General features: G+C 50.3%; 8 protein-coding genes across 8 annotated transcripts; 4 read left to right on the top strand and 4 right to left on the bottom strand.

The window, feature by feature from the left end:
• Nucleotides 1-437: 437 nt before the first annotated feature.
• Nucleotides 438-2,254, top strand: N7496_008023 (sugar porter family MFS transporter; the record flags this gene model as incomplete). The annotated part of the gene is made up of 6 exons (XM_056700942.1): nucleotides 438-458; nucleotides 513-556; nucleotides 629-709; nucleotides 763-1,073; nucleotides 1,148-1,945; nucleotides 2,007-2,254. The coding sequence occupies 6 exons, from the start codon at nucleotides 438-440 to the stop codon at nucleotides 2,252-2,254; spliced, it is 1,503 nt and encodes a 500-aa protein (XP_056553005.1).
• A 212-nt stretch (nucleotides 2,255-2,466) lies between these two features.
• On the bottom strand, nucleotides 2,467-5,236 carry N7496_008022 (pseudouridine-5'-phosphate glycosidase/carbohydrate kinase family protein; the record flags this gene model as incomplete). The annotated part of the gene is made up of 7 exons (XM_056700941.1): nucleotides 2,467-3,799; nucleotides 3,864-4,164; nucleotides 4,219-4,470; nucleotides 4,511-4,552; nucleotides 4,608-4,707; nucleotides 4,761-4,969; nucleotides 5,050-5,236. The coding sequence occupies 7 exons, from the start codon at nucleotides 5,234-5,236 to the stop codon at nucleotides 2,467-2,469; spliced, it is 2,424 nt and encodes an 807-aa protein (XP_056553004.1).
• Nucleotides 5,237-5,500: 264 nt separating this feature from the next.
• N7496_008021 (dolichyl-diphosphooligosaccharide--protein glycotransferase subunit OST1) lies at nucleotides 5,501-7,182 on the top strand (the record flags this gene model as incomplete). The annotated part of the gene is made up of 3 exons (XM_056700940.1): nucleotides 5,501-5,841; nucleotides 5,955-6,990; nucleotides 7,057-7,182. 3 exons carry the CDS (start codon nucleotides 5,501-5,503, stop codon nucleotides 7,180-7,182), a joined length of 1,503 nt encoding a protein of 500 aa, XP_056553003.1.
• Nucleotides 7,183-7,665: 483 nt separating this feature from the next.
• On the top strand, nucleotides 7,666-9,199 carry N7496_008020 (Zn(II)2Cys6 transcription factor; the record flags this gene model as incomplete). Its single annotated transcript, XM_056700939.1, has 2 exons — nucleotides 7,666-7,730; nucleotides 7,786-9,199. The coding sequence occupies 2 exons, from the start codon at nucleotides 7,666-7,668 to the stop codon at nucleotides 9,197-9,199; spliced, it is 1,479 nt and encodes a 492-aa protein (XP_056553002.1).
• Nucleotides 9,200-10,721: 1,522 nt separating this feature from the next.
• N7496_008019 (pepsin-like aspartic protease) lies at nucleotides 10,722-12,074 on the bottom strand (the record flags this gene model as incomplete). Its single annotated transcript, XM_056700938.1, has 1 exon — nucleotides 10,722-12,074. One exon carries the CDS (start codon nucleotides 12,072-12,074, stop codon nucleotides 10,722-10,724), a length of 1,353 nt encoding a protein of 450 aa, XP_056553001.1.
• A 1,022-nt stretch (nucleotides 12,075-13,096) lies between these two features.
• Nucleotides 13,097-13,342, bottom strand: N7496_008018 (uncharacterized protein; the record flags this gene model as incomplete). Its single annotated transcript, XM_056700937.1, has 1 exon — nucleotides 13,097-13,342. The coding sequence occupies one exon, from the start codon at nucleotides 13,340-13,342 to the stop codon at nucleotides 13,097-13,099; it is 246 nt and encodes an 81-aa protein (XP_056553000.1).
• A 1,087-nt stretch (nucleotides 13,343-14,429) lies between these two features.
• On the top strand, nucleotides 14,430-15,917 carry N7496_008017 (alpha-mannosyltransferase; the record flags this gene model as incomplete). The annotated part of the gene is made up of 1 exon (XM_056700936.1): nucleotides 14,430-15,917. One exon carries the CDS (start codon nucleotides 14,430-14,432, stop codon nucleotides 15,915-15,917), a length of 1,488 nt encoding a protein of 495 aa, XP_056552999.1.
• Nucleotides 15,918-18,105: 2,188 nt separating this feature from the next.
• On the bottom strand, nucleotides 18,106-19,479 carry N7496_008016 (camp independent regulatory protein; the record flags this gene model as incomplete). The annotated part of the gene is made up of 1 exon (XM_056700935.1): nucleotides 18,106-19,479. One exon carries the CDS (start codon nucleotides 19,477-19,479, stop codon nucleotides 18,106-18,108), a length of 1,374 nt encoding a protein of 457 aa, XP_056552998.1.
• Between the last annotated feature and the right edge of the window lie 6,199 nt (nucleotides 19,480-25,678).

Here is a 25,678-nt window from a genome sequence, read left to right as displayed (position 1 = left end):
ACGCCGTCCCCGCCCTGCTCACAGCTCCCCGATGACTTCGTTCTCTAGCGTCTTTGGGCATAATCTGGGGTATGGAGAAGCGGGGGGAGGGGCGCGGGATCACGGGCGACTTCCGATGGTTTAAGTACTTGAGGTCTACTTTAGGTATAGTTGGAGCATGTGGATCCGCGGAAATTCGGGCGCCAGCCAATGTCAGTGCAATCAACAACTACTCCATAGAAATTGATCTCGCCCATGGAGCATTTTAAGTTCAGCTTTAACAGCCGGAATTTTCCCTGATTTGGATCAACAGCCAACTTTGGCGTCAATCACACGAGGTCCAGCGAGATCTATAACTACCAAAGATATACCCCTATGGCACCACCATACTTTGATCAACTTCCACTCATCTGGCAGGTCTTTCCAGCCTCCATCATTTGCCATACTTCCGTCTAAAGATGAATCCTCACTTGTATCAGGTACGTCCTCGTATGAAACATTGTTCGCCTACCCCAGTTGATAGAATTCTCTAGCTTCTCGTAGGGTTATTTGCCTCCCTTGGCTCTTTCCTTTTTGGGTGAGTGTTTCTATAGAATGCCTCGATCCAACGCTGCAATTGAAAGCTGATTATTCTTGCGACTATACTTAGTTATGACCTCGGCGTCATTGGCGGCGCTGTCGCTTCCCCTTCCTTCGTATCAACGTTCCATAACCCATCGGTTAATGAGACGTAAGTGGTCTTCTTAGCCCCGTTAACTCCAGCTGACCACGCTTCTCCTTTAGCGGCGCCGTTGTGTCCGTCTTCACAGGCGGAGCCTTCTTCGGTGCTGCTGTGGCAGGGATCACTGCCAATCGCCTTGGCCGCCGCTGGACCATTATTTTAGGTTCATTGATCTTCTGTCTTGGAGGCGCCTTGCAAACGTCTGCCCAAAACCTCGGATATCTTTACGGCGGTCGGTCGATTGCAGGTCTCGGTGTCGGCATTCTCGTCATGATCATCCCTTTGTATCAAGCTGAGATTGCCCATCCTGCTATTCGCGGGCGTCTGACAGGGCTGCAACAACTCTTCATCGGATTAGGATCTACGACTGCGGGTATGTCTAGACCATTTTCATTGTCCCTGATACGCAAACAACCGCACATGAAACTGGACCTTAATACTCTCTAGTGTTTACCGCACACGGGACGGTCAGCAATTTTGTCAGTAATAATCAATGGCGTGTACCTCTCGGCATCCAGATCATCCCGGCTGGCATCCTAGGAGCTCTGATACTCCTGTTCCCAGAGTCGCCCCGTTGGCTCATGGATCATGACCGACACCAGGAGGCGCTCCAAACCCTTGCGAAACTTCACTCCAATAACGATATTAACGACACTTGGGTTCTTGCAGAATATGAGCAGATCAAGAGTACGATCCAAGATGAAAAGGAAAATGGCGCTTCGAGTTTATACGAGCTCTTCAAGGACCCGGCATCTTTCCGGCGACTTGTTCTTGTCGCGGCCATCCAGGCCTCCGTTCAGATGACCGGAGTCTCCGCAATCCAATACTTTTCCCCAACCATCTATAAACAGGTCGGAGTTGGCACAGCGCAGTCACTACTGTACCAAGGCATTTCATACATCTGGGGAATTGCCGGTCAACTGTGCACTGTCCTCTTCATCGACCGCATCGGACGGCGCTGGCCCCTGATTATTGGGAATCTTACCTGCTCCGTCAGTTTCATCGTCACGGCCGCCGTTATTGCCAGGTTCAATGACGTCGACCCATCGGCGCAAGTAGGTCTTCTCTGGGCGTTCCTCGTCTTTGGATGGATCTTTCAGTTCGCCTTCTCCATGTGCTGTGGCTCGCTCTCTTGGGTCATTCCGTCGGAGATATTTGACACCAAGACCCGAGCTCATGGGGTGGCCATTGGCTGTCTTGTCAGTTTCGCTTTCAACACAATGATCGGACAGATCACGGATCCTGGTTAGTTTTTTTCGTTTTCCTGTCACTTTGTTGCCGAAGTATTCGTACTGACATGGACCAGCCATTGCATCACAGGGATGGCGGTATTTCCTCCTCTTTGTCATCTGCAATGTCACTAATGCTATTTTCTTCTGGGCATTTTTGCCAGAGACCAAGGGCATTCCTCTTGAAGAGATGAATCGCTTGTTCAAAGAGACTGGTTGGTTCATTCCGGCACACAGGGGCAGGCATCATACCACCGAGCTTGCGGTCACGCAGATGGAGATCGAGGAGAAATCCGGTACTGCTCATGTAGAGTCCTCGCCCTAAATCTTTCTCGTGTGGCATGCCGTCCGGATTCATTGGATATCATTAGGAGCCCCGGCTCATTCTAGATACAAGGACGGGGACGGCGGGTCATTGGAGGCAGAGCCCTTGGGTAACTACAGAAAGCTATAGGTATCAGTTTGTTGAAATTCCTCTTGGATATAGCCAAGAGTTGCTGAATAAAATTCGGTATATATGCAGTATCATCAACCTCGCTATGCGATAGACCCCAGCTTAGCTCGTAACCCTACCAGGCCCTTGCTCACACCGCCAGCACTCATCAAGGTTCTCCGACTCGCCTCCTGCGCCACGGGAAGAATATCCTCGACGCGCGCAGGCGAGGCAGATTTCGCGAGGCCGGCAACCGTAACACCCAGCAGGGTATCGCCAGCACCATTTACGCTGACAACCTCCTCGGGTGTCAGTTTAGCAGCAGGTGGGAAGAGACGCATGTAAACACCGCCAAATCGCACCTCAGCCGAGGAAGCGCGAGACAGGATATAAGGTGCGGATTCGGGATCCGTCAGTCGCGGATCATTAGGTGGCAGGAGTTGGGTTAGAAGAGCACCCTCTGCACCTAGTTTGGTGATGATGCAGGGAATGAAGGGGAGCAGCTGAATGGACTGCTGTGGTAGACCCTCATCCACCAGCTTGGCTGAGGTAGTCATCACAAGACGCTCGCGTGAACCAGTTGGTGAAAGACCCATGGCATCGATGATAGACCACCAGCTGGGTGAGTCGAAGAGAAGTGCCTCGCGTGCGGCCATGTACATCGTCGACAACTCAAGTTTGTTAGGGCAAGCTAGGCTGATGGCATTGTTGGGCACTGTCTGCGTAGGACCAATAGCCGCATCAGCACCGCTGGTGTCACGACCAAACAGGCGGCGCGATTTGGCAGTTGATACAGGCTCGAATGCCACACGAGCGCCATGCTTGCGAGCCAAAGAAGTCCACTTGGCCAGAACTTCGGGGCGCCAGTTTGCGTCGACGACGACCCAGCGCGGCTTTGTGCGTTCAATCAGAGGTTCCAAGAATCCGTCAAAGTCGAGCTGGTGTTCTGGTAGCTCAACAATGCCCATGTCGGCCATGGCAACGAGAAGATCCTTTTTAGCATCGTTGATGGCCACGTATTGTGCTGTTCGTGTGCCTGATGTCGCGGGTAAAACTTGGATACCTGCGTTGCTGAGCCCTTCTTTTTCGAGGGACGCAAGGGCTGCTCGACCACTCAGGTCATCTGCAACCACACTGCAGAATAGAACCTCGCTGCCAACGTAGCTGGCTGCCACTGCGACGTTGTGGCCTACGCCGCCGAGGCTTTGTCCGATGACTGCAGGATTGGATGTGTGTGGCACGGGCGCAACCTGGGCAAGCTCCGAGCCGAAGGGTGTATAGTCACAAGACAGATCGATTGCGAGGGAGCCAGCTATCAAAACATCTGCTTTGACCGGTAGGTCAGGGGATGCCTCTGCCTTGATAGGAGGTTCGCTTGGCTTTGGAGTGTCCTTGGCAGTGTCTGATCGAACAATACTCGGGATAGCGGGCATGTGTCTAAACAGAGGAATATCTCCAAACTTAGCATTGTGTATATAGTATATCTAAGCATCCAACTCACCGAGCCGCAGATCCCCGGTCAAGGTTCTCGAGCTTGGCCAGCTCCACAGCCACCCGCGTTGCGCGCTTGACATTAGACTCGACCAAAGCGCGATTAGCGACCACACTCTTCCCACCGCTAAGCTCCTTTATTTTACCCAGAATAAAGGGAGTGTTATCACTGCCTTTGTAGCCTTCTACATCAGCGAGACGCACGGCCTCTTCGATGATACGGTCCATCTCCGGCTTGGAGACGGACGCCTCCCGTGGCACTGGGTTGGCAAAGTGGATACCAGATTGAACTGGAAGCTTTGATTGCGCATCTAGAAAATATTTTAGCTGGGTTGATAAACGACAATTGAGTTGCAGCAACTTACAAACAATGGCGGCGGCTTCAGCCTCATCCTGAATGACCCGCGGGCTGCGGATGCCGCTGTCCCGCGTGAAGAAAGCGGGGAAATCGACCGATCCCTCGCGGCCATCAGCAAAAGTACCCACGCAGACCCCCTCAGTCTCGAGATACTCAAGCGTGCGGGGGATGTCAAGGAAGCTCTTGCATCCGGAACTAATGACCGTCACGGGAGTACGTCCCAGCTCCGTCAGATCAGCTAGAGGGACGATCTTAGTTGCTGGATTTGATGCGATTCTTTGAAAAGACCGTGTATTTACCGGAAATATCCATAGAGTTCTCGCCTCCGCGGTGGACACCACCTGTAAAACTAGTCAGACACTCCTTGTGTAGTACTCAGTAGTCTGTGGGCCTTACCTAGTCCTCCAGTACCAAAGATCTTGATACCAGCAAGCTCTGAAAGAATCATTGTGCCAGAAATAGTTGTGCCGCCATGGATCTTCTTCCCAGCCATGCCCTAGAATCATATTAGTGCCCCATTCTTGTGCTCTTCCGAGCTCGCCAACATACCAAGCCACAGATGTATCCAAGGTCCCGACGAGAGACTTTCAAAGCAGTCTTCTGCTCTGCGGTTGAGGCCAGCTCAACCATCTCTTCTGCAGTCAATCCTACTCGAGCAATGCCTCCGAGAATACCAATAGTGGCAGGGACACCGCCATTCTCGCGGACAACTGATTCTAGAAGCTCAGCGAGAGCTATGTTCTCAGGATATGGAAAGCCTGCCACAGAATTAGATGTGATACTCAATACAAAAGACAGAATCTTGATGCACTACATCACGGAATATTTCAAGACTAACCGTGAGTATAGATTGTCGTCTCAAGAGCGACAACTGGCTTGCCTGTCGCAACGGCATCACGGACCTCCTCTGATACCTGCAAGAACCTGCTCTGGGGGTGCCTGTGGAGGTCATGAAGATAGCGCGCGCGAGGCAAGCGTGCACCCCTCCAGCGCCCAAGTCGAGCAGTAGTCCTCGAAGCGAACATTGTGCGACAGACCAGACCGAATGTCGATCGCTGGAGACGGAGAAATGGAGAAGTGAGGAGAAGCTGTTATCGGGGGCGATAAGAGCAGCGGAGTGCGCGTCGTGGCCGCTCCGCCTGCCGTATTGCGTATACAATGGGGACACCTCATCAGCTTCGTCCGACTAAATTCCCCCTCTCAATCGAGAGACCTCCACCCACCTTTCTCGAACCCCCAATTTACTGCTCGGAGTCCTTGTGTACTCCGGCGTGATATCCTCAATTACAATGAGGTTTTTCACCGCCACAGTGCTTGGGTTGCTTGCACCCAGCCTGGCTGCCGCAACCAACCTGACCGTCCCGTCTCGACTTGCTCTCCCATCCGACTTCAAGCCTGCGCAGGTCTTCAAGAACACAAATCTGGTTCGCAATACCAATTTGGAGAAATCATACGTCCGGGAGACTGTCAATGTTGTCGTGGAGAATGTCGACGACCAGCCACAGAGCGACTACTACATTCCTTTCCCTTCGGATGTATTTGAGCACGTTGGAGGATTCGAAGTGCGTGACAAGAAGGCCACTGGGAAGGGGCGTTTTGAGGTAGACGTTACCGAGGCTGTTTCATCCAGGTAAGTATCAATTGGAACAGCCAATGGCTTGAGATGGATGTTTGCGCATAGCACTGCAAGCAACGGCAGGAAGCTCTTGGAATATTGAACTAACCAATGCATTCCTCCATCAGCGGTAACCAGTACTTCGTCGTCCATTTCCCCGAGCCTCTGGCCCCGAAATCTCAGATTACTCTTGGAATCTCCTACTCTGTCCTGTCCTCCCTGAGCCCGCTCCCGGCAACCATTGGACAAAACGACAAGCAGTACCTCACCCACAGCTTCTCCGCCTATATCAACTCCGCCTATCAGACCGTCACTCAGAAGACTAAGCTGAAGTTCCCCAGCGCCGATGTCCCCGACTATACCACCACCGAGGGCCTCAAGTCTGGCGCCGACCCGGAGCGCAAGGGTGCCACGTATACCTACGGACCCTACGACACGGCCAAGGTCGCCCCCGGTACTGAATACCCCGTTACCGTGCGCTACCAGTTCACCAACCCGGTGATCACCGCAAGCCTTCTGGAGCGTGATCTGGAAGTGTCGCACTGGGGTGGAAACCTGGCCACCGAAGACCGGTATTGGCTGCGCAACAATGCTTCGCGGCTGACTACCCAGTTCTCGCGCGTTGAGTGGACCTTCTCCTCCTACCAGAAGACCCCGACCTCCGCCGTGCGTGAGCTCACCTACCCTCTGCTGCCCGGCTCGGTCGATGCGTACTTCATCGATGACATTGGCAATGTCTCCACCAGCCGCTATCGCCCCGGTACTGCCAAGACTGGCGCCAATCTGGAGTTGAAGCCCCGTTACCCGATCTTTGGTGGTTGGAACTACAGCTTCAAGGTGGGCTGGAACAACGATCTGTCTGCTTTCCTCCGCAAGGCTACCGGCTCCGACTCGTACGTTCTCAAGGTGCCTTTCATCCAGGGCCCCAAGATGGCAGAGGGTGTTCAGTATGAGCGCGTGATTGTGCGTGTCGTTCTTCCCGAAGGCGCACACAATGTGCGCTACGAGCTCATCGAGGGCGCTGCCAGCAACGGTCTGCCTGGTGCGAACCAGATTCACGCAAGCCTGTCCTCGCTCAAGACTTACATGGATACCCTCGGCCGGACTACTTTGACCCTGGAGGTTGACAGTCTGACCGACGAGGCGCGCGACGCTCAACTAGTGGTATGTTTCCTCACTATCCATTCCTGACGATCGCCTCGATTGTAGTAACTAACAATCATTCCTTAGGTGACCTATGACCACACCCTCGTTGATGCTCTGCGCAAGCCACTTACCATCTTCGCCGGTCTTTTGACCGTCTTTGTTGGTATCTGGTTCATTGGCAACCTCGATGTCAGCATCAAGAAGCGGTAAATCCGAACCTTGGAAGATGCATGTTTCTTATTGTCCATCATTTTGCTCCCTGTAACAGCTTTTATATCATGTCTGAGCACAGACTTTTGAAATGCAAGGTCATTTTTCTTGAACAATCGAGCCTCCCATAAGCGATATCGCGGCTCTAAGGCCGCCGACGAATAAGAGCGGTTCCAGGCGTACCAGTATTCTAAAAACATTAAGGCCTGAGAGTAGAACATTCGATCAAGCTTGAACGGATAAAATTAGTCAAAGTTAATCATGGTAGCCTAGCCAATTAAATGTCCCAATCGCCAGGGATTTACTGCAGAGTACATCCATTTAGGCCCCCACTCCAGCCCTGCCCCCTAAGCCGGTGTGTCTTAGGTTGGAGTCATCTTCAACTTTCCTTTCGTCATAAATGGCACTCTAGCAGCTTCTAGCTTGCGAGGACCAGTATTTCTTATAGCAAGAGCTCATCCACGAGATTGACATCCCCAAAAAATGGCCAGTGCACAGAGACAGCGTCGGAGCATGCCCAAGGTTCGCACGGGTTGCGCCACCTGCAAGTAAGTCGTCGTCCCCTTCTTCCTCCGTGATCACTTCAACTAACCGAGTGAACAGATCTCGCCGCGTAAAGTGCGACGAGGCCCGGCCGAGTTGCAAGCGATGCACTAGCACCGGTCGGGTCTGTCCGGGCTATCGAAGCGATACCCGTCTTCAACCCAAAATCAACAACGAGATCAAGATCTATAGCATCCCTTTCAAAGTACCAGGCAGCAAGGCCGACCGCGAGTTACTTCACTTCTACTGCTGCGAAGCGTCCGAGTCTCTTTCCAGATTCTCCGATACCACGCTATGGACACACCTTGTTCTCCAGCAAAGCCAACACCAGCCAGTCATTCGCAATGCTCTTGTCGCGCTCAGTTCCCTCTACCGAGACTATTTGCAAGTGGGATCCCAGCAGCTGAAGATGTCCCCGCAACACATACAGCTGATCGCAAGATCTCACAGGCAATTATCAACGCACCTTGTCTTTCAGGATGCCTCGCCAGAGACGGCTCTCATCTGCAGCATCATATTCTACGCCTTTGAGTGTCTTGTCGGTAATACTCAACAGGCGATATGGCATCTCAACCAGGGGTTGGCACTGTTACAACGCCTTGGAAATAATGTACCCAGTGTCCAGGCTGATTTTGATGGGATTAACCGACAATTGCGAACGGTTTTTATGCGCTTAGATATTCACGCCAGTCTATTCATAATGGAGAGAGCTCCCGTCCTTGATCTCGTTTCACCAGAGCAGTTAGCAGGGCAAGCGCATGTCGTGCCTGAGCATTTCACCAGTATTTCGGACGCTGAGGAGACCCTGCTTGCGCTCCAGAGCTGGACATTACGCCATCTCTACTTCTATATTGGCTTCAAGGGGGTTCCACAAGATCGACTTCCCCCGCACGCACTCAGTGAAAGGCTCCGGATAAAGAGTGAACTCCGACGGCTGGAGATAGCAATTACCGACTTTGCTACTGGAGTCAACGCTCATTCCTTAACGCCTGTACAGCGCCAGCAACTAACATTAATCGAAATCCAAGCACGCACCTTCTACGGCGTAGTTCTGGAAAATCTCATCCTATACACTGATTCGGAAGTCGCATCTCGATTCAATCTTGCTATCGACCAAATTACCCAAGTTCTCTCTACTAGCGGGAAAGAAGATGATTCCGGCTTACACCGAGATTTCACTCTATCATCGAATATCATTGCCTTGTTGTATTTCGTTTGTATGAAGACCCACGATCGGCGGGTGTTGAATAGAGCGCTTTCTTTGATGCAGGGTCATCTTGCATCGGCACGAGATGGACTTTGGGACTCGAGAATGGCTGTGACTATAATCAAGGCTGTGCAAGAGAAGAGTGTGCAAGATGATGGGCCCCAAATGGCTATTAGCCTGGAGTATGTCGGTGACAGGATTGTGGATGCTGATGGGGGATTGGATGGGGCGTTCCAGATGTTACAAATTAGTGAACAGAGTTGCTAGTTCAGGGTATTCGAATAAGAATAGAGAATATAGGGCGAAGGTTTTAATACATGTTCGTTAATAAATGTGCCTCTTCCGTACAGCTCTTCCAAGCCTTGGGACTTCCTCTCAAGGGTATATCTCGGGTTCACATACACTTTGTCGCGTGTCTCAATCCAGTCTATGTCCATCCCTATCATTTAGTATCACGCTAGCAGGCCAACTGGCTCGGCTTGCTTAGCCATTGATCAGAAAGGGCTATCAATGCCTTGCATATGAACCGAAATCAAGAACTGCCATAGCTTAGACTCAATCTACAGCAAGTAAGTCTCACGTGAACGCATGAATTTACATTGAAGTTGGTTGAATATATGAGTATCATTCGTAGTAAATTATGTCACGGCTATAACGATCTGCGTCGCACGGATAACAGATGGTGCCTGATCCATCCGAAGCGGTTTCAAGTATTCAACCACAATTGTGATAGACACGGCAGTAGGAATTGCTCTGAGGCTCTCTCTGTAATTCAAGAAAACTGAATTGTTTCTGTTTGTCCTCTTTACAATTGAAGAACCTGCCATACACTTTCATAGCCTATGTGCTGTCATTTTATCACTCGAGGTGGACTTCGTTTCGGGCGGCTCCATCAATGACGACATGTGCTCCATATAAATTTCTGAAATCTTTGTAAACAAGGATAGGGCCGATGCCCTAGCCCCTGCCAAGAGATGCGTATTTAAGATCAATCAGGGGACATTTAATAGAAGTTTTCTGTTTCACTGAACGTGATCAAAAGTCGAAGGATCTCAAGCATTTTGATAGCATCTGCTTGCTTCGCGATGAGATTAATGGAACCCGTCCCTTTATGTGCTAACTATACTCATACTAACATATAGTGGTCGAGCTAACGAAAGCAAAGTACTTTACCTTTGCCTGAATTCAATTTCTTCCAGTCCAGGGAAGTATCCTTCAAGGAAAGACTATGCAATACCATCTCGTGGGATAATATCTCCGGCATCGTCATTCCCACCTCCCCGCCGCCACCAATCGCTCCCCCCACTAGCGGCAACGCTCCGACTGGTTCAGGTACGCCACCCCCGACATTTACCCTCGTTGTACACCAAAGCATACCCATACATCCCGCAATTATCATCCACCACAGCTTCCGTGATGATTGACCACTTCCCTTTCTGCAAAGAATGTGTTGAAATTGAGTCAATCTACATTGTTTCAAATTGGTCTCTGAGTTGCTCAAAGTGGTATATCCTTATTGTGGATTCGGATATTCTTCACACAGTTGGTTTTATGAGCTATGGCTAACCTACTGTTTTCTTGGTCAGATTTTGGGTATAAACGCGATCAACCCTACCGCATGGGATGAAATCAATTCTATAAATACCAATGTATTCAATCTCAAGTGCATCCCTAGTCCCTGCGAAATGTTTTGTTGTAAATATATACAATGACCACCTATGGATTAGAATGATTCTCAAACCAGGCCGCTTAATGATATTTCATGAGTATCCAGTTAGACACCTCAAATTCACGAGCTAAGCACCATAGACGCAAATAGTGCCATCCCAAAGCCAATCCATGGCGTGCTAGTACTTAGCATACTCGACCCAGCCGACGTTGAGGAAACAGAACCATTCCCAGCACCAACGCCACCTAACCCCCCATCTCCAAACTCCAAGAGCTTCGCAAATCTCATCTCGTTGTTCCCAAAGTCAAAAACAGCCACAACGTTCTTCAAAAACGGAACACCGATAATATTCAACGTAAGACCACCGATAGAAACGCTCTCCGAACTAGCAAGACTCGATACACAGACCCCCTCCGATGTCTGGTATATCAGATCCTCGCCATTGTGCCAGAATGTCGCATTATTGATGATCAAGCCAAACTGCGGAGCCTTTGCTGAGCAATCGACAATGTACATTCCCGATGCTGCGTCGTAGGTTGCCGGAGGGGAAAATAGTGAATTAACCGAGTCGACAATAGCGGATGGTAAAAATGAAATATAGTTACCCGAGTCGATAAACGCTTGAAATGGAGTCAAGTTTGTCGTCAAGTTATTCATCGATGAACCATATATCCCTCCCGTAAGTGTCGTAGACCAATATGTTCGAGCCCTCTTTCCAGAGGTATAATTGAGTGGTATATTCTTTGTGAATTCGACGGGAACTGTAGTGAATTCACTATGATTGACAGGCGGGAGGCCCCCGAGAGTAAGATATCCCCCAAACGCAGTAGACTCATTCTGAGGAGTGTGCGCGAGTGCCAAGCTAAAATAAGGCTCGACGATGCCCTTTTTATGCATAGTGTAGAGCAGTGGATTATAGGGTAGGCGGTCGAACCAGTACGTTTCATTCGACGTATGGTTAGCAGGGTGTGCCGATGTAATGGACGGATATGCTAGGCCAAGCAAACCACTGTTAACACCGTCACCCATCGGGTTAGATATATTCGCGATTCCGATCTTTTGACTCTGGACAGCAATGCCTCCTACTTTGACATCTTCGTAGGCTAGGATACCGCTTGCGAGACCGGCACCGTATTGGATGCCGAACATCTCATTTTGAACGGGTCGGTATGTACTCGATGTATGGTATGTTTTGTTGGAATAGAGACAGTCGGCTTGGGGAATGACTAGGTTGCTTGTCCCGTTGATGCATGTGAAGCCGGTATTCATAACATAGGTGTCGCTGCTACCGGTGTCGACGAGAAGCTGGAAGGTCTGGTTGCCGATGGTAACTGGGACATCGAATACTGTTCCAAATTGGGTGGCCACTAGAGGGATGGTTGTGCTGGAGTCTCGTCGATTCAGTGGTGATCCATTGGCCCTACTAAGGGCTATAGAGCCGGCAGCGATAGTACAAAGTGGCAGAACTCGCATTGTGATTTTGATTTGAAAAAGCAAGATGCTAGCTCATACAAGTTAGACCGTGAGCCGAATATTTATATGCATCCATGAGATGTGGCTGTGGACTTGGAGCAATCATGTTGCCTGTCGTATATTTCTTTGAAGCGTCATTCTGGTCATGTTAGATCCAAAATAAAAACCAAAATCGCGCTAGGACTGGCTAAAGTTCTTAGGATAACTTGACAAAACTGTAGGGTCTGTTTTGGCAAGCTTAAAGTGGGTGGGTGGCCTGACAGCCCTGGTGGGGACAGCGAGCCGCTCATTGACTACAGCTGGGTAGTCAGGCAGTTGCTGGCCAGCTCGTATATTTTAGCGTCGCCTTGGCGGACCAGAGGAAGGTGAAACCCGCAAGAGAGATTGAAGGCTTCGAGCACGGATGGGTCAATTTTCTTTGATACTACACTTTTGGGAATTTGGTTCCCCATGGGTTCTAATAAAACGAGGCGCAATTTTCGCACCATCTTATTCATCTGGCCTTTGGCTTTATTAACTTTGGCCACAGTACAGCACTTTTCACAATCTAGATTTACAGTAGAGACATCATTTATATACTGTGGCAAATGATCATATCCTTAAGGTTCAAGGAGTATATAAGTATAAGCAAAGGCACTTCATGGAAAAGAGCATAACTTGTTATATAGAATCACACTGCGAAACAACACCACCATCTTCCAACTCGAACTCGAACTCAAAATGACTCAAAGCAAAGCAAAAAGAAAAGAAAAAGCTCACACGAACTTGCTGGTCCTTTCGATATCATTGTCTGGAACACGATCATAAAACCCATCCTCCGATTCCACCGTTCATCTCGATGATTCCTCGCAGATCCCGACGACAGATGGGAGTACGCGCATAGACTGAATACCTTTGGATGCGATACTCGGCAGTAAAATTGCTTCTTGAGCCCCGATTTCACAGTGACCACTGCTGCGATGACCGAGATTAGACTCACAAGAAAGTTACAGACTTACAACAATGCCCGAAACAAACTCCTCCTAACTCGACTTCCCACTGTTGCTGGATGAGGAGCTTGACCCCTTTTCACTGCTGCTGTCGCTCTTGCTCGTGCTCGTGCTCGTGCTCTTGCTCTTGCTCTTGCAAACACACTTGTCTTTGCAGCGGCATTTAGTACCACCACTTGAGCTGCTGGAGCCCTTTTTGGGGAAATAGGTGTCGACGAAGCTGTGGTTTTTAGCGGCCTTGCTGCCGCGCTTAGGGCGAGTCCAGCCGTTGGTAGGCATGATTTTTGATGGAGAAATAGAGGTGATTTGAAAATTTGTGAGTGGAGAAATGATGAATTTGTTTGAGGTAGAATGATCAAGAGCTGAAGTGCTGATGAGTTGGAGTTTAGTATCGTGGATGAGGACTCGACGTATATAGTATATCTCGACAAAGAAGTCATACTATATGCCATCGGGAATAGAATGCATTGTTCTTTTCTTTGAGTTCTTGTATATATAGAGTCATTCATTGAGTCTATCGCTCAACCATGTATCGCGAAGAAAGCGATTGAACAGGTGTGGCGAGATCATTGTAGCCCATTATAGCAACGGAAGTATGGACAAAAGAAGTAAACTTTATGCTTAGAATGAACTACTTAATGTCCATTCAGTCTATATCTCTGTTACATTGTTAGTTGAAGCCCTTGAGACAACTGCAATTGTGACTTTGTTCATACTAATCGATCGAGGCTGACGCAGATACAATGTATTCTTTCTTACTTTCAAGGAAGATGAGGCTCCACTGTGGCTTGCCTGTGTGATTATCATCCCTTTGAAGGTACTTATTTTTATCAGACACAAACCAGGGAAACCACGACGAATAGTCTTTATTCTGTTCATTACAATTTCTAATCTTTAAAGAATAGACTACCAATCAAACAACACTTCTCATACTCTGCAAAATGCAGCACATCAACCATGTCGAGTGTTGCATTCCAGTGGGTCCCAAGGCCCAAGGCCCAAGGGGCCACTCTTACGGGCGTCCGGCGTTTCATCTCACAACCAACTCTTCCTCCAAACGAACTGTCCATTTCGCGTTTCTTTCTCTTCTTCTCCGCAATCTCACCTGGGTACAGCAAGGAACCGCGTCCCTTCTTTTTCTCCATGATCGGGCCATCTCTTTGACATACTACAATCTGCAGCCAACACCTCCGATCGCAGATTGCAGCTGTCATCTCGATACTAGCGCGGCAGATCCACCAGTTCTAGCTCTGGAGCCGGTGGGGTGCAGTAGCTTAGCTTCAGTGCTCCCTGCCCCAGCGCCAGACAGGCCAGGGTTCTAATCCATCGCGATCGCGATCGCGCAGTCTCCTTGGGACCCGTCGCGATGGTCCTCCCCCGGTTTTGTCTGCGCGTGCGCACTCTGCTCACGGCGCTATGCCTGGCGTCGCTGTTGATCTGGTCCGTCTCGCGCTGGCGCTCCGATCCACCACCCTCCCTCTCACAATGGGGCCCCGCGTCGTCGCCAGATGCTCTACCCGACCTAACAGACGCGCACCAGAAATTCTGGTGGACGTTCCACCGGTATCTCGAGAAATATGCGCCAGGAACAACCCCGATTGTCGAGGACGAAAGAGCCCCGACGGAGCGATTCGACCCGAACGACGCCCGCCCGCGCCCAAACTATCTCAGCGTGGACGCCGAGGATATCGCCTTAATCAAGAATGCGCATACGAGCTTCGTGGCTGCTATCACGGGGGAAGACTCCGCGCCAACCCTCCCCTACGTCCCCGGCACAAAGGGCATAGTCTCGACGGCTGGAGGCACATACCTCCCCGTCCTGGTGATATCGCTACGCATGCTACGACGAACAGGCTCAACTCTCCCGATGGAAATATTTCTCGCCGACGAAGCAGAATACGAAGAATACATCTGCGACGTGGTCCTTCCTTCGCTAGACGCGCGATGCATCGTCCTCTCACGCATCCTCGCCGCCGCACCCGCAACGATAGAAAAATACCAATTCAAGCCCTTCGCAATGCTATTCTCCTCCTTCGAGGAAATCCTCTTCCTAGACGCGGATGCCTTCCCCCTCGAAAAACCCGAAACACTCTTCCGCGCAGACCCCTTCCGCTCAACGGGCATGGTCACCTGGCCCGATTTCTGGGGATCGACTGTCTCCCCGCTCTTCTATGAGATTGTCGGCACGACTGCGCCACCGCCGTCGTTGCGCCAGTCTACCGAGTCTGGCGAGGTATTGGTATCGAAGAAGACGCATGTGCGTACGCTGCTTCTCGCTACGTATTACAATTACTGGGGTCCGTCGCATTATTATCCGCTTCTTTCGCAGGGTGCTGCCGGCGAGGGTGATAAAGAGACCTTCCTCGCCGCGGCGACGGCCATGCAAGAACCCTTTTACCAAGTCAGCGAGCCGATCGTCGCACTGGGACACCGCAAAGATAAAGGTGGTGGTTTCGCGGGTTCTGCAATGGCGCAGTTCAATCCTATACAGGACTATGCGCTAGTTCGCACGGGCAAAGCGCGTGTGCGTGGTGACGATGCTCCTCCACCGGATGTGTTCTTCATCCATGCCAATTTCCCAAAATTCAATCCCGCGACGGTCTTTGATCAGCATGAGGTGAATCCGGCGTTTACGGATGAGGGAGAGTACACGCGGGCGTGGACGATCCCGGAAGAAGTTGTGGGTAGATATAGTGAGAAGGAGGATGTTGAAAAGGCCTTTTGGAAGGAGGTTAAGTGGACGGCTTGTGAGTTGGAAGAGAAGTTTGTTACGTGGCAGGGGTATACTGGTATCTGTGAGCGTGTGTCGGATTATTGGAGGAACATCTTTGAGTGGAAGCCTCTGCCGACGTGAGTTGGTGCTGGGTGGGTTATCACTCTTTGACGACTGCCGCTTACTGTCAGTATTTTTCTGGCATGCGTGGCTATCTAGACTGGGCAGGCAGGGTGTCTGGCCCTTGAGATTTCGATATTTGGCGATACCATTTTGGAAGTGGTGTGCACCTTGTTGCTGGCTAGGCTTTATGCAAGCTTAGCAGCATTGGTGACTGCGAACTACAAGATCTACTCGATCAAGATTCGAGATCTATTTAGAGTGGACGCTCTTCTCCAGCTGGTCTGGGTGAAACCAATGTTGGCTACTTGGACGTGAAGACATTTGGAGATTCCCTTGGTGGTTCATTGTTGATCTACCATGTACTATACTATGTTTTATGTTTGGATTTTTGTTCTCTGGGATGTATTAGTATGAATTCATAGACCTGATTGTCCGTTTTAAAAGGAACCATTAAAATTCAAGTTAGTGAAATATAGACTATACTACCTATGAGCAGTTTGCATCATTCTTGTCAAAGCCCAAGTACTATAATAGTTCGTCAAACTAAATTCGCTAACCCCGAGGCCAAACGACTACTTGAAGCCATGCAAATCCATACAAATAGGCGAATATGGCCAAGTTACCTTACTAACGTGCTATGAAGATTTCAAACATGAAAATAAGAAATTCCCCAGCTGAAGTAGAACTTTACAGCCGACTTCCAGTTGAAACTACAGCCAAATCCTCCCATCCCTTGGAGTTGAATCAGAATGAACCAAACTACCTCAAGGTCGAGATGAAGAGAAATCAGATAGCCAACAGCCAAGCAACATTGCATAGATAAAAACCTAGATCAGATCTCTATCCCAGCCTCAACGTAAAACGCTAGCATCGCTCTCCACCCTTTTAAAACCTAGCAAACAACGTATCTCGACAGTCGATATTGCTCGATCACAAAGATCTCAATAGATTATCAACAAAGGAAAACCAGGATTCAGAATCAAATAGCATATGAATAACCTTTTTGGGTTGGGGGGAATAAGGTAAAAAGTAGCGTAGCATGGATAAAAAAAGCGGTTGTAGAGGGACACAGAAAAAGGCAAAGAACAGAAAAAGGGAAGTCTGTTTGCGTCACATCGTCAGGAATCACAAAAACGCCGCCCTGGATGGGGTTTATTTCCCCGGAATAAAAGTAACACGTGATAGGTTGAGAGGTAACAATGGACAGGGGGGTTATTGAGAATAAGAGCCAAAGACCAGAACGAGGAAACAAGGTCAAGATGAGACAGAATTCCCCGGAGGGAGAAAAGCAGAGAGCCAACACATGGAGTAGTTAGGAGGTCAACTCAGGACCAATCCACCAATGAAAGAGCCAAACCAGAGCAAATAGAAGAAAAAGCCGAGGGAAAAAAAAAAGAGGAAGGGCTGCAAAGCCCATATGGACAGACATCATGAGTACATCGTGTGGGCGAGGGATAGTGCGGAAAGTCAATCTCAGTGCTTGTGGAGATGAACCATAAACCCAAATCTCGGAATGAGCCCGTGGATTCGGGAACCAGGAGTATGAAAACCACCTGGTGTTGCACCTAATAAGCTTAGATAAAAGCCAGAGATATAACTTTCCACCGATGATCCCTGCCATCTTGCACTGTATTGACAGGCATTTCATGCCACGCACAGCGTAGCAAGTAATCCTGCGCGCTCCTCAAGAGCCAGCACAGAGTCTATCGCCAAGCAAAGCAAGAAGACCTCCCAAGACATGATAAAACGAGAAAACGAGAAAGAAAAAAAGGACAAGTGCGAGGTTCCAAGCACACAAAAGGCCGTCCGACTCCTCGCGCTCCAAAGCAGAAAACAGAAAGAGGATGTAAAACCAAAAATCCTTTCCCAAAATAGTCAAACCTGTCGCTGAGAGTACCGACAAAGGCAAGGAAAAAAGGACTCCACCACGTCAGATAAACAAACGAGACTCAAGACACGGCCCGGTTGCCCTGTGCATAGCACCAATCAAACATAATCCCAAGCCAAGCCCAACACCAGGACCACCGGTGAGGTTTTCGTTTCAAGCAGACAAAATAGATATCACACGCGGGAGAGATTTGATTTCACTCCCCCATCGACTCGCCAGTCCCACATTAGATTTGGGGCTGTGCAGGCGCGGTTGTCGTCCATGTCGATAGTGGCTGCGCCGCCGCATAATGAGGATGATTTACCGGGGTGGCCGCATTCACGTAATACTGGCTGCGGTCCGGGGCATAGTAGGACGGGTGCACTGGATTCGAGTCGCGTCGTGGCACATTGGGATCAAGGGGCCGATACCGCGGGTCTCGATGGGAGTATTGGGGTTGCTAGCATCCAGCTGGCTGGACAGACTGAAGCTGCTGCGCGAGTATGTTCCAGGCGTGGAGGGATCCATGGGGGAGGTCGCATCGGTCGCGACACTGCGCGAGGAAATGGATGAATTGCGGTAGGCAGATGGACTGTGTTCCGAGGCCGAACGGTTGCGCTCGCTGAAGGAGGATGATAGCGCCGTGTTCATGCCTGGGATACTGGAAGACAGGGCGCTGTGGCTGACGCTGTCCATACTACCGCCGTAAGGTCCCGCACGGAACGCGTGATAGTCTTCGGGCTTGGGACCCATCGCGGCAGTGTTGGCGGCCGCAGCCGCAGGCGAGGGAAGATAGGGGTTTGGTGCGGGCTGGCCAGGCATCGAACCGGCCATCGAATAGCTGGCGAGCGGGCCAGGTTGTTGCGGGGCATGCGTAGCAGCATAGGGGCCAGCGTGCATGTAGAAATCGGCAGATGGGTTGGGCATACCGTAAGCGCTGGGCGGGGCCATCATCTGCTGCGGCCGGTAACCATAGAGTGCGGCATGTGAGGGGTCGTGGGGGTTCTCCATAGCGCTGGTCTCCAGGTCATCGATCGGAGCACGGAAGCTTTGTTTTTGAGTGAGCTCGGCTCGCGGCCGAATGTAGCGCAAGGATTCGACCATGGACGGAGGGTTGAGTACACCGCGCATCACGTCCTCCACGCTGTAGTACGACACGAGATGGTGCGTGACGCCCATGACGGTAACGCTCATGGTCTTCTTGACCAAGCCCGAGTCCTTGAAGCCGTACGAGTCTACCAGCGACCCCACCAATGCCCGCTCCACCTCCGACTGGTGTGGTGCTCGGTTGTCGCCAAACGGACCTGATGGTGATGTGGGGGAGTAACCGGAGCCGTTGCTATCGTGTCGCGGGTATGGCTCGCCGGGTCTGGTGGCGGGGACTGGTCGTCGATTGGCCTTCTTCATGGCGCGCTTCTTTTCCCCGGGAGGGAAGGGTTTCTCGAGTTCGCGATAGACCAGGAAGTTGCCGAGGATGCGACTGGGCGACCAGGTCACACCGTCGGTCCAGCGCTTTATACCTGAAGAGTTCTCCTCGTAAATGAAGACGCTACCACTGCGCACCAAGTGGCTCCGTTCACGATCATGGGGTCGACGTGGAACATGGTGCAAGACACCGGTCAAGCAAGCCTCGAACAAAATCAGTGCATCCTGCGTGGTGGCCACATACCCCGTGAATGTGGGCTCCAGCACCGCCGCGGTCCCGTTCACCATGGTGGGAAGGGGACGGGGTGGTGGTGAGGTAGGGGAATGGAAAAGAGAGAGAGAGAGAGAAAGCGGGAGAGAAGTAGTAAGAGAAAGTAAGAGAGGGAGTGGTGGTAAGAGTTTAAAGGTGAGGATCTCTGTGAAGAAGGTCCGGGGTTGGAAGTTAGTCGAGGGTTGTGGGGTGTGTGTGTGTGTGTGTGTGGGAGTGTCGCGAAGGTCGTGGTGATTAGGTTGAAACCACGGGGGGAGGGACTTTGTCGCGTCCGGTCGTGGTGGTGTTGGGTTGATTGGGAGCTGATGGGGGGGGGGGGGGGGGGGTAGTTGAAGCTGTGAACCCTGAGGGGGAGGGGAGGGAAAGGGAAGAGTTGACGATGATGGGGTATTGGCAGGACCCCTCGAGTTGTTAGGTTGATTCCCTCTTGTCAAATGCCAGGTACCCCGGATTATGATAGCAAGGCGATCACCAAGGGGGGGGGGTTGGGAAGGGAAAAGAATAAAATAAGCTAAGAGATCGACCAGGGTATGGAGAAAGACGAGGCGGAAGGGTGGTTTTGAGTTAACCCCTCCTCGGCCTGGTCGAATTCCAAGGATCGCCTCCAAGCACGGACCGTCGAGAGTCAGCGAGTCAACAGGTTGCACCGATCTCTGGGAGCAGATGGGGATCGACTGGGGCGCGGTTCCACGGATCCCTCGGTGCGGCAATTCCCAAGCTTTTGGAGAGGAGGATCCAGTATGGATTTTTTTTAGTTGGATTTTAGTTGGTCCAGTTAGTTTGGGGATCCACCGTGAAGTGGTTGGTTGGTTTTGGAGGGAAAGACGAGGGAGTCAGTGATGTGGTGGCGTATTCCAAAAGGGCTTAGAGGATAAGAAGAGGAGAGGGAAAAGAGGAAAGACGGAAGAGGGGAAGAAGGAAGACCTGAGGAGAGGAGAGGAGAGGAGTTGAGAGACGAGAAGAGAGAAAGAGACGAGGTAGTGGGAACAAGGTTGAAGTCACGGGAAGAGCGAAGAAGTCGAGGACGATATCTCCACTAGAAGAACCGATGACGAGAAGAGAATGGTAATACGAGTACAATTTGGCATATTTGATTATTATAGTACAAAAGCAGGAATATACAAGTAGTCTAGAATGATAGTATAATAATCACATAATACGACTAGTACAGTTGTACGCAAAAGAAAGTCCATCCTGCAGGCAGGTCGGCCGTTATGGCCAGGGGGGGAAGATCAAATTACAGTAGAGAGTCGAGCGTCGAACAAGGAAGAGGGTCTGATTCGAAGAAAATCAGACCAGAAGAAAGGGGGCGCATCATTTCATGACAGATAGCAATGGTTGGCTGGTCACAGGAGGGGAAAAAGGACCCCCTCCCAAAGCCGAGAGAAGCAGCAGAGACGTGCAGAAAACAGAAAATGAGGACGATCGCCGGTTGGTCACCGGTGGGATGGTAGCAGAAGGGGAGAAATCTGGGTAGTCGGGGGTCAGCGCGAGGCACCGGGAGGCTAATGGTTAATGTTAATTCTAAATGCTAAAAGACTAAAACGGACAGGGTCGAGGGTTTGATAGGATGACGAGTGGGACGCAGCTTTTCGGAGGGTTCACTGCGGGGCGAACCAACGAGTAGGCAAATTAGAATAAATCGAATTATTGGTCTAGTACGAAATACTGGACTCAGTACTGTACGAAGTACAGTAGTTGGGGAAAAATCAAGGCAAAAAAAAGAGACACGACGCATAGACGGGAGATTTTGGAGAGCGAAATAATAGGAAGGAAAAAAAAAGAAAAAAGAATACCAGAGAGGCGTGCTGCAGGATGGGAAAGACCGGAGGAAGAGGAGGGATGTACATCGTCGTAGGGGAGCTCTACCTTTCAAAGATGAGGAGAATGCAGCAAGTGGGAGGGGGGCAAAGAACAGAGGAAAAAGAATATGACATGCGACGATAACTGGCCCGACGGGGACTCGTTCCTCGAAGCCACGGAACCCAGGATTAACGAGACAACTGGAAGATCCGGACAAGGTCAACGGTATATCGAAGTTAACTCCCTGGTTACAAAGAAGTCTAAAAGCGCATGGAGTTTCTTCTTGACCTTCTAGAAGATGGAAATATCGTGGATTAGACTTTGCCATGACGACTCTGTACATGTAGGATCACGGTTTTGTGTTCACGTTCTTAAAGGAGTATGGATAGGCAGCAAGAAAATCGAATTAATGAGGAAGAAAAAAAAGAAATAAATTAAATAATAATGATAATTAAAAAAAAAAGAGAGAAAATTGACGAGGGCTGGGACGGCGGAGAAATACGGAGGGCCTCGAGCTCAACTGACAGATGAAACATGGCCGCAAGTGGAGGAAGACTGGACAGAAGGAGAAAAATCGGGTATCAGAAAAAAAAATAAGAAGAAAGAAACTGGGAGATCCTTTACACCGAGATACACGAAATTATCATCAGGTATAGGGTATTCCGATAATTAGTACAGTCAATAGAAGCAGGTACAGTTCCGCCCGTTCCCGTAAGTTTGACGGTGTGCAGAAAATAATACATATACTCAGTATACTTAATATGCTTATATACTAGTATAATAAGAGTATACTAAGAATATACTCAGCGTTTAAGGTCCTAAGAGGGGCGAGAAATTGAGTTTGTTGCCGGGCCAGGATTATGATTCTGTTGATATGACGGGCCAAGAAAACTGAGGTGGACGATAAGCGCCAATTGCTCAAACCCAATTTTCTAAGGCAGAAAGTCCGGCAGAATTCACAGAACCTACAGAAGAGAAAAGACAAGAGAAAAGACAAGGAAGGGGATAGTCAAATCGGGACTACAGTAATAGCGTCGCCCTGGCCTAAAGAAGAAGGCAAAGGCGGCTATGAAAGCGGTCGATAAGCTGACCAATTATGGGTTTTGAGCAACTGGCGTTTATCGTCCGCCCCAGAAAACACAGTATACGGAGTACTCCATGGTACAGTATCAGAGAACCGCAAAGTTCGATGATTATTCTACTTCTACTATAAAAAGAATACCCCGGTATAAATCATAATCATGTAATAGTGATTAAAGCATTCTCGTAGTAGTCTGATACCACAAAGTGCACTCATCATCGAGCAAACCCCGTGCCATGGACGATCGCCGGTGGAGCCCGCGGGTTGATTGGTCTGCCCGACTTTTTCGAGTCTCGGAGGGTCACTTTACTCCGTCATCCCCCGTCAAGTCAACGTGGATGATCTGGAGGGATCAGAAGATATACAGAGCTACATAGGAAGAAGAGAGGGATCCGCATATTATCAACGAATTCCCCTGAAAACCCAATACTACAGTAACAATACTACAGTACTGAACTGCGAGAGCCTTGACGAGAATAAAGATAGAAGAATTATAAATAAAAAAAAACATTTAAGAATAAGATTAATAGAGTAATGGGAAGAGTCGGGGGTTAGCCAAAGGTCTAACTCACTAGTCAAGGGGGGAGGGTCCCCACTCCCGACTTTCTTCTGCGCTTCTGCGTCTTCTTCACCCCCTCACCCCCAAGCCCAGTCCACTCCAACCAACCAGCATCGACCAACGTCAATCCGTCACAACCATGGATCCTTCCGTCGTGCCAGGGAAATTTTAGTGTCAGCAGGGTCCGATCGAGAATTCTCCCCTCATCGCTCGACGATCGGGGTCAAAAACGATCTCTCCGGGGACCTAACGGTCCAGACAATTGAGAGAGCAGAGGCTCCGAGGAGATGGATACGGTGGAGGTGAAGGAGCCCAGAGAAAGTCAAGAGAACCAATAACCACCCTCCACTCGTGGACCACACGACCTTGACAGAAAGAGAGAAGAGAGGGACCGAGTTGAGGGGCAGTTGGCCAGTGCACACAGCGAGACTATTGAAAATGGGCACGGTGATGGGGCGAAAAGACCGTCGAGGATCACCAAACGGCACGTCAGAGCCAGATCTTGGAGGCCTGAGCCTGCGCTTGAACTCTTGGTGGAGACCCTGAGATGAAGGTTGTTCGACTTGGTGAGCTGCATCTGCGTTTGATGGGAATTGAGAAAATCATCCTAACCAACCCGGGCATAGTTAAACGTAACCACCCTTTCTCTGGCCTCTCGTGCCGCGGAGACTATCGTTATGCTCTCCTTCAGCCACAGGATTGAGGATGGGGACAAGACTATCCCAGTCCCACTCCCGCTCCCAAACTTCCGTCTCCCCTTCGTCGTCAGCACCGGGGGAATGTCAAGAGGACTGAGCGCGTGCTAAACGCCCCCTCGTTGGGTCCCAAGTCCCCGACCAAGCGTGTGGTCCCTCCCCCCAACCACGTCCCTCTCCAGATGGACTTTCCTGCTGCTGGTCTCCGCCCGGGAACGATGGTGCCTGTGGCTTGGCCCTCGCAGGCGTTGCCTTTTCGTACACGACGGACGAGGGGGGCAAAAATACCCTCGGGCGAGAAGGATGGGGTTTTTTGCTATGCTCTCCCCCATCACGCTCAACAATGCTTTTCTCCCTTATCTCATTCAATCACCAATCAACGATCACCAATCAGCATAAACGGATGTATACAACCGGACTACACAACCTGCCACTGACCCACGCATCGTAAGGTTTCTTTTCCTTTCGAAGGCCCCTTTGCCGCTGCTGAACCCATCGCCCAGCCGCTAACAAGCTAACTAACAACCGGCTCACCGGCCCCCATCGCCCCCCCTCAAGTGCTGAGCGCGGCAGCTGGACGGAGGGGCAAGAGGGGCCCGTACCTGGACCGGGGGCTCCATTGGATCCTGGGCCGAACTTTCGCGGGAGATCCTCAGCAGATCCAGACCATGCAGTCGACTATGCTGATGGTGATGAAAATTTGAAACTAACGCTACCAGGGGGGGGGGTTGCGCCCGAGTTGACCAGGGTGATTTTTAGTGTACTCCTACACGACCTACTTATTTTGTATGTGCAGTCCGGAGTACATGGTGTGTACTTCATCGGTCGGACCATTGCCGAGTCTCGTCCTAATATCCTAATATTCCCGCGGCTGGCTCGGAGATTACTCACTGGCAGGATTGCTTTTTAGGCCCCCGTCTCATTATCCATCTGTCTACCGACGGTATTCCGTAGATTTGCATCTCAGCCCCCAGTTTTTTTTTCTCATACAATGATCGGCAGGTACCTCGTGGGTATTTTCAAGAAGAAAAACTCTGTCGAGCTTTTCTTGCATGGAGTCAAGCATTTCGCCTTCCAGACGGATGACAGTCTTCCGAAAGGTGGATTTTCATATTTTTTTCAGCTCGACTGTTTCCAGAGAGAGAGGTCTTGGAAGTACGGAGTACCGTGTACGGAGTCAATCATCCAAAGATAGTCAACGGTCAATTAACTTTGGGCGGAGTAATGTATACCATGTATACGCCTGGATATTGAATTCTAACTTTGGATTGCCGACGATTGGCAGGTCCCGGAAGAGTGGGCGAACAGAGGCGATCGCATTTGGCGCACGCTTGTTGAAACTTAATTGGCGCCCATGACAGATGACATTGCCGAGGAGACTGGAGTAGTCTCTTTGTTTATTTTTCTTTGCTGTTCTTATTATTCTTTGGTCCAATGTTTATTAGTTCACCAGCCACCAGCCACTCTATTCCCCATCCTATCGGCATTTGGGTAGGGAATGTGTGATCTATCAGATAGATTTACCGGAGCCGAGGTGGACATTTCGGTCGAAAGACTTGTAGGCATAACGACCCAAAGATTGGAGCTTGGCGAGACTTGTGAACTCCAGAGTGGCTGGCGAGCCGGTGTAACTGGTATGGAGGCATTCATTGGTATTAACTACCTAGTTAAATCGTTACTATTCATATGCGTCATTTCAGCTATGCTAATTACTACCATAGGTATGAGTTTGAGCTTTGACTCGATAACTCCATCATCAAGCACAACATATACAAAGATCGAGCCCGGTCCTCCTAAAGGCCCCAAGTTCCCTGCGGAACACCCCACAGGCAGTACCACAACGAGAAATAAACAACCCAAAGTTTTTGCAAAGGTAGCTCAACAAATTAGCATAGTGGATAACAACCTTCACATCCCTCGTCCCGTCCCATCCTTCTCCAGCGATGGTCCATCCTAAGCGCGCACAGCGGGGAATGAAGAGTCCAGAGCACACGACCCAGCTCCATGACCCGTCTGCCCCAGAGCTGATCATACCAACCACCACCAATGCCAATAGGATAGCAATCCAAAGAATCACT

Source organism: Penicillium cataractarum (genome assembly GCF_028827025.1).
Source record: "Penicillium cataractarum strain IBT 29864 chromosome Unknown utg000007l, whole genome shotgun sequence".
NCBI lineage: Eukaryota > Fungi > Ascomycota > Eurotiomycetes > Eurotiales > Aspergillaceae > Penicillium > Penicillium cataractarum.
This window is presented reverse-complemented; position numbering and strand designations above follow the sequence as displayed.